The sequence below is a fragment of the Neospora caninum genome, chromosome VIII (assembly GCF_000208865.1).
Source record: "Neospora caninum Liverpool complete genome, chromosome VIII".
Taxonomy (NCBI): Eukaryota; Apicomplexa; class Conoidasida; order Eucoccidiorida; family Sarcocystidae; genus Neospora; species Neospora caninum.
Genome location: NC_018395.1, coordinates 3,943,956 through 3,951,783, shown reverse-complemented (window position 1 = coordinate 3,951,783; position 7,828 = coordinate 3,943,956). Strand labels below are relative to the sequence as shown.

At 51.1% G+C, this 7,828-nt stretch overlaps 2 protein-coding genes across 2 annotated transcripts; both read left to right on the top strand.

The window, feature by feature from the left end:
* Positions 1-1,436: 1,436 nt before the first annotated feature.
* NCLIV_035030 (conserved hypothetical protein) lies at positions 1,437-4,359 on the top strand (the record flags this gene model as incomplete). Its single annotated transcript, XM_003883704.1, has 5 exons — positions 1,437-1,745; positions 2,095-2,202; positions 2,722-3,024; positions 3,526-3,921; positions 4,273-4,359. 5 exons carry the CDS (start codon positions 1,437-1,439, stop codon positions 4,357-4,359), a joined length of 1,203 nt encoding a protein of 400 aa, XP_003883753.1.
* Positions 4,360-4,555: 196 nt separating this feature from the next.
* Positions 4,556-6,298, top strand: NCLIV_035020 (putative Dpy-30 motif containing protein; the record flags this gene model as incomplete). The annotated part of the gene is made up of 1 exon (XM_003883703.1): positions 4,556-6,298. One exon carries the CDS (start codon positions 4,556-4,558, stop codon positions 6,296-6,298), a length of 1,743 nt encoding a protein of 580 aa, XP_003883752.1.
* Positions 6,299-7,828: the final 1,530 nt, after the last annotated feature.

Here is a 7,828-nt window from a genome sequence, read left to right as displayed (position 1 = left end):
TGACTACCCGAATTACAAGTTGTGAGAATGCCGTGACTTGGGTGAAATCATACGGAGCACAGAACTCATGTGCATGACGGCCTGCTGACGGTGTCTATCTTCATCCACTTTGATTTGTTCACAGTGAGAAACGATTCTACTGACCTCTGTCAGCATGTTGGAGTTTGATGCCAGGGGACGTCTGTGGAATACATTCTTGGAACTACAAAAGCAAATGTGTTTTTTCGAATCAGCATCACTGGTGTGCTGTCGGTCTCTCCATCTAAATCCAGAGGCATCGCGGCAACAAGGCTTCGTCAACGAGCCGGCGCAGTCGTTGCCATCGCTGACGCTCAATCGCCGTAGACTCTATTGACAGGCAAAAGCCAATGGAAACCCTCAGTCCTAGCCACTCGGTCTACACGTTGTACCATCACGATTTCTTATAACAAGGATTCGCTTGAATGAGCTATCTGGAACTGTCTATCACTGCGATATTTTGTGGACGTATTGCAAATGGGCTAACAGAGAGTTGCCAAACCACTCGAAACGGTTGTTGGTGACTGACCAGTGTTTTGTTCAACATGAAAAGGATCATGTTCGAAGTCGCGACATTTTCGCGCCTTTCTCTGGAAGCACGCTTCGCTTTGTGCGGACGTTTTGTCATCAGCACTTCTGCACCTACCGTGGCTCCGCAGGGATTTAACAGTGTGCAATTCTCTGCTTTTAGACACGCTATTCTTCCGACTGCATGCTATTCTCGTGACCCCGCAACGGGCATCAGCCCCGAAAAAGACGATCAAAATTCGTGCCAACCGTCGTCGGCATGGAGGCTTTCATCAGATAGGTATCTGTCTGAGACTTCTGAAGCTTGACAGGGAAAGGACACACGCAGATTAGTCATGAAGAGTCATGTTGGATAACGGTCAGAGCCCTGCTTTGGCGCCGTGTGAACAGGGACCATTTTCTTGACCATGAATAGATCGTCGTTGTGTTTCTGTGCATTTTGACCGTGCAACAATTATTACTTAAGTGTGGTCACCATACAAATGGTACGTCCAATGGGTGAGACCTTTTAGAGCACGTTGAAGCCTAGCACCGATCTCCGAAATAAAAAGACATTGACACCTGACAGCTTTTGGGGACTCGTGTCCCATGGCAAATTGCTGAAATATATTTGTGTACTCATCCGTACAACTAGGGTTGTATAAATATCCATATGTTTGTATACTCATGCACCTCTCTCTCGGACTCGTGCGTTTTTATGATGTATGATGCGGTATCTGCTCCGCTTCGGAAGCGAAACGTTTCCGTTGTCAATCACAGGTGCGCTCTTAATTCCTAGGTAATTTGTTGCGAGGGTACCAACAGATATTGCTTCAGCAAGAGCTCATACGGAGGAATCAGGTCCGTATGCCTTCGTGTCAACGAACCTCACATCAAATGCCAAGGTCACGATGAAGAGCATTGCCCCCAGTTCTTCGGAGGCGACCAGTCGGTTGCATTCTGAAGGTGACCCTGAGAAGAACACCAGTGCTTTCTCTGCTGCTTCGGCCGACCAAAGTCCTCTTTTGATCTTCCACATTGATGCCGACAATGCCGTTGTCCTTTCTACACGCTTCTCCCCGCAACGACAGGGAGTTTCGGCGAGAGATGGTCATGAAGTTCCGCCTACTGAAGACTGTTCTGCCAGAAACTATGCTTCACATCTTCTTGCCGAGTTTATGTGGGGTACACTGGATCCAGAAACAGGAAACTGGATTCCAGTGAGTCGCAGCACAGTCTCAAGCAGCGCTCACCCTACTGTCAGTGAAGAATCATCTAGGTAGCCAAAGAGAAATAGAACCCTGGCGAAGCATTCAAATCAACATGCCTGTATCTGGGAAAAGATAAGCGGTTGCGTCAGGATCGAAGACACATGTACCCCTTCAAACAACGACTGTGGATGTTTTGCTTTGGGGATGTATCCAGTACACATGATAGAGAGATATACTTATTGGAGGCGGAGAAGGTCAGGCTGAACACTGATTGCTTCCTTGTAGTTCAAGAGTGGCGGTCCAACCAAGAGTCAACAAAAGTGACACTGACTTTCTCTCCGTTTTGTTTTTCTCTCAGGTTAGCGAGACTCCATCCTGTGAACCCCCCCTTGCCGATGATAGCCTCATCACCTTCGGCCATTTTCTCCGGACACGGCATACCGCATCGGACCCGGGGGATCCCGGGGTACGCGTTACTCGTTCTCAGTGGTACTGCTTAGCTGTTTCACCTCGCGACTTCTGGTACCTGCTGAAAGGTTTGCGGTAGCTAGAGACGAAAAAACCATGTCGTGGAGCAAGGGGGTTCACGAGTGACTGTTGCTCGAATCATGTCGCTGGCAAGCGCCAGGGACGAAAATTCAGAGCTGCGTCAATCGACGGCCCTGTGTCTCTTTACGTACTCTCTACCGATTTGTCGATGTTCCCCACATTCGACCGCCTGCCCCCAGAGCATCGGTTTCTCTTGGCCCCGAACAGCCCCCGACGAAACAGAGGGACTTCTCATGCCTACGATGACAGCATTACAGATTTATCTGCCTCCGTCACACGCTGCGCTTCTATACGGTTCACCCATCTTTCCACGCATTCACTGACAGCTGAAATTCGAAAAGCTTCTCAATGCATCTCTTCGTTGCTGGATGCAGCGCCGAGGGAACGTGCATGGGAGGAAAAACTGTCGCTGCAAAGGTTTCTGTATTTCTCTCAGGTTGGTGAAAACATCCGCAAGGCCCTCCAGGCATTCGGTCAGGTGGAAGCGAAGAAAAAGTTACAGCAGACATACAGAAGCAAAAAGAAGCGAAGGGAACCTTCTAGCGAAGGCCGAGCCGAGACCGATGGCCGGCAGGAGAGCAAATTCGGGGCTGCGAGAACGGGCGAGGTCTTGAGCGATGTTCACTCTCAGCTCATGAAACGAATGTCACTGCCGCTTACCGTGCGCCTTGGACTTGGATGCGAGACTCTGAACGGAGGCGAAATCTTATCAACCCCTAATAACTTTCCCAGTGGCAAAGTAAGTTTGCCGCCGCACATGTCGACATTTTCTTTCTCTGCGGGCGTTTTAGGGATCTGAAGTACTCGCTGGCCTAGAGAAAAACAGCTTTCGATTCTCATGTGTAGACGATGTAGATGGGTATTGCGAGGGTCTGGTTGGGCTATAGATAGAGAGTTGCGGAGGCGCGAACAGGTTGATGAGAAGATATATGAAGGACAAGATGCAGAGGAAGAAAGCAAACTCGATACGGAGAAGAATAACCAAGCGGGGGCAAATTGAACGGCATCCAGGTTGCCGGACACATACGCCCGGCGACAAACCGAGTGTTTCACAACTCAGTCAGCATGTACAAGGGCTGATAGGAAAAAAATATTTACATTTGGCTCCTAACAAACAACTGCTTGCGGCGGATGCCCCCCCCCCCCTGTTCCATTTTTGTTTTTTCTGAATGTCGAGTTGGTTCCACACGGATATATCGAAAGACAGGCCGTACCCTCTGCTGGGCATGTCCTTCTACAGGCCTCCGATGGCACTTGCTCGGCGCATGTCTCTTCCTCTTCCATTCCTTCTCCTGCTCCGAGAACCGTAGCTACGAGTCGAGACGAAAATTCCTCCGTTGCTTCGGAGGTGCTCCCCTCAGCGTCGGGTTCGTCGGAGAGAGTGGACAGGGAGAAACCCGACAGTGGGGAAGACAGAGCTGCCTACTGGGAAAGGCTAAAACGCGGATATTGGTATACAATGCCGTACTTCTTTCACACCCTATTTAGATTGATTAAGGAGAAAATGAATTTCAAGCTCGTTTTCTATACGAGAGACCACGCAAACGGTGAACACATTCGTGGCCTGGTACGCGAAATCAATGACTTATGCGAAGGAAAGCATCCTGCCTTTAACGGCGACAACAGAACGAAACAGGTATGGCTCTCTGGACATGCCGGCGCACAATTGTTCCTTTACTGTCTGGGAACTGTTTTACTTCCTGGACTTACCAGTGGTTCGTCGGTGTTATCGCCTCATGCCCACGTGAATAAACGTGCTGCGCCTGACAAATACACCTACGGTATTTCCATGGAGTAGGCTCACTATATGTGTATATCTTCTTACATGCCGTTACATGCATACGTACCTACGAGGGTATTGGCACGTTTCGTTGTGGGGGATTGCGTTACTCTTTCTTCTATATGTTTTCCCTATTTTCAAACAGGTTTTTCTGGATGGGCGAAAAAAATCCAGAGACCTCCGCATTTCCGCTTCTCAAATCGGAAGTCTCTCCCTTGCCTCCGCCGCGGGATCCCCGATACCCCCCTGGCCGTCCCCCTTTTCTTCTGCGGGTTGTGCATCGCGCTACTCTGATCAAGGTCCATCGAAGGAAGACGGTGGCGCCGGCGGCTTGCGTGGAAATAACGATAATGTGAAAAGTACAGAGCCTACACTCCCGCCACAGGGCGGGCACACGAGATGTAAATCTCCTGTGTGGAGCCTGAGTTTTCCAGGCTCGGATACTCAGTACGAGGGCATTCAAGAGATCTACACAGCCATCAATCACGAGATGCTTAACCGCTACAACGTCCTATTTTTGTGCTTCGGTGCTGACGCTTCGTTTGGACCTGGTTCGTCGTCTGATACCGTCCCGAGTCTGAGTCTAAATGCAAACTCCTATGAGGCAAATCCCCACCTTCCCTCCGCCTCTCTCGACACGACTGCATGCCCAGCTACATCTGGTCCCTCAGCACCTGCTACTGCTCCAGTCAGTTACTCTTTTGCACAAGAAACCGTGGAAGAAACAGGTGAAGAACGTGGCAAGGCCTCCGTGCCAGGCGTGTCAAGCGGCTCGGTACCACAGCCATCCGCAGCATGGGAAGAAGGAACCGAAGAGTCACCGAACCAGGATCCACGCCGAAGGGTTTTTTCTTCCGCAGCGTCTCCCAACGCGTCCGTAAAACCTGTACCATCAACCGAGCGGACAAGGGCGAACGATTTCCTACCTTCCAGTGCCACGTCCTGGGACGTAGGGAGAAGAAACCACGAGACAAGCTGCGGATACTCTCGAGACGAGGAGAGCACGGTTTCTCTGGACGAACCGTTTCGTGATTTTTCTTCCCCGTCCCGTCTCTTCTCTCTGTCAGCACCGCTGACTCCCCTTCCTGTGCTGGTGGATCCCGCTGACCTCACGCGCCACCATATCTGTCTGGGCGCGCCGTCTCTTCTTTCTGTCTCTGACGCCTTGTCGTATATCCCCACTCTCACTGTGCTCGAGGCTGTAGGCGGAACTGCGTTGTTCGATGCCGCAGCCAAGGATAGAACTCCGATACCTTCTTCCGACGCTTCCTGCGGCTATCGCGGCGAAAACGGAGCGGAACATCCAATCCGTACCCCAAACCGATACAGCCTCGTTGGGGAGAGGGTCGGTTCGCACGCCGAGGCAAATGGGATGGCACGGGCGACGAATCTATCTGGCTGTAGCTTCTCGAACGTGGAACAAAGTCCAGCGGAAACGCTCGGCGAAAAAGAAGGGAAATTGAGCGCCTACTTAGTTGTAGACCCTGTTTACTCAGTTGTTATGCCGGAGCCTTGCAGTTTGATTGCAAATCTCGACTACATCTGTAACCTCGTGCAAGTGATACTCCTCCAGCGTCTTCGCCTTCTTTCCCCTGTCAGTGATGGGAGTGCCCATATCCTCCGAACACGGTGGAAGCCAGCGTCACTCTGGGAGGCGGGAAATGTGAGCAGCGAACTCTCGCGTTTCTCAAACCAAAAGAAACCCGAGGGACTGACCGGGTCTAAACTTGCGCGCTGTCATTCGGACCGAGGGAACGCAAACGGGGAGGACAGCGTCTCCGTTTCGACCGCCTTATCACAAGTGACCCGCCATGGATGTGGAAAAGAAACTGTACGACCGCGGTTCTTAACCTTTGTAGATCGGTTCGCTTCTCTGGGTTCCGAGGAAATCAAGGCTCTGCCTCCGCGTGAGTACCTGAAGGCGACGGTTATCCCCGTGCTCCTTCCAGCAATCGAATCTGTCACACGAGATCGCCCTGAAGACCCTGTGTCTTGGATAGCTTTCTACCTCCTTCGGCATGCGACACGATTTAACAGAACCGAAAAACAAGTTGGTCGGGACCATCCTGAACTGTTTCGTCTCTTCACATCGCTTGCGTCGGGATCTGAGAGACCTCGAGAGACATCGCCGTCGCTGCCACGGAAGGGGAGTGGCGGGTCATCTGTGCTGTCAAGTTCACATGCCTCGGCTGCGAGAAGTGAAAGTACCGCCGACGGCGTTAAACCCACGTAGCTGCGTTAAAGCTTCGACGACTCCCTCTTGGCAACCAGCTGACTGGATGCTTCAGGGTAGCCCTCCAAATCAGGGGGAAGGGACGCGAGCTGGAGACGCTTTTTTCTGTGTCCCCAGTACAGCTGAGGTATTGTATTCTGGGTTGGACGAGGCTCTAAAAGATATATGCAGCTGCCTTTGTCGACTCTGTGAATCGCGTTCGAGACTTCATTGTCTTTGCGTGATCTGATACCTAGTGTCGGCGTTCTGCATATATCACTGTGGATGTACAGTTATGTGTGGGTGGGTAGCGCCCTAGGAGAGCCGTTCCGGGGCGGCGGCCAGTAGGAAAGATCGCGAACGGGCTTTGCATGTTAAAAATTACAAACGGTGGCGGAACTACATAGGAGTTAAACGCCGTCCCTGGTCCCTGCTCTTTAGAGAATCAAATGTCGAGGAACTCGTGACTCATTGTGCATCTTGTAGGCGCGGATATCGCTTTCGCATGCTGCGTCTGCTGTGGCGATCGCCTTGGTGGTTCCTCGAGCCTCAATTGGCCTCTCGGTTCCATCGTCGTTAGAGAGAACACTGTTTCAGCGTCTCAAAACAAACACCTCGTTTTCCTCCAGGCCGTTTTTACCATGATGAAAGGGGAGTTTGAGAAACCAAAACGCTCGCGTGCGTGGACATGTCGCCTCTGGCCCCGTGCACTTGCCAGGCCCAAAGGGGCGACTTCATACACGTGTTCGAAGGGACCAACTTGCACATGCCCGTAGCTTCAATTTTCTATTGAATGCACACTAACTCAAGAGGAGCAAGTGCTTCCAAATAAGCGCATGTGTCACCCGTCGCACGTACAATTCAAAATATACATGTAGCATAGGTATACATGCGGAAACGAGCGCCTGTTTAGAGGTCTGCTTTCGATGGGAATGTGCCGTACCTCCTGCGACTATTCGTAGCTACTTTTGGAGTTGTATGTATGCATCCATACACACAGACGCTCACCGCACTCGTACATGCACTCGAACATACAAGGGTTGGACCGACGGTGTCTGTGCTCAAGGCAAGGAAGAGGAAACACAGCCCAAGCTTCGAGCCCAGATCTCAAGTCTCAAGCAGAAGCGCGACAACGTGGATCCGTCACTCTCTCTTCGCACATGTGAACGGAAGTCTATGGACCCATTCAATGCCTGCAAGCACATCGTACACGTTACGTCTGGGATACAAAACATCGTCATGAATAACGTGCATGATGTGCAAACCTACACCTGATTCTAGTTACCTAGCTTTCTACAATCATATCGATCTCTCTCCCACCACCGCCCTCTACTTATATACAAGCCCCTAACAGATATCGCCGCTCCTGAGTATCCGTGCACCACCGTTTCTCTCGCTCAGGAAACCTGTATAGCCCACCTATATATATATATATATATATATATATATATATGGACATATGTGTGAATCCTTCCATCACCTGGGTTGCGGCATGCAGCTGATCGAACGTGCCTGTCTCTGATGGCGTTTTGAGAGACTCCTCGGAGTCGG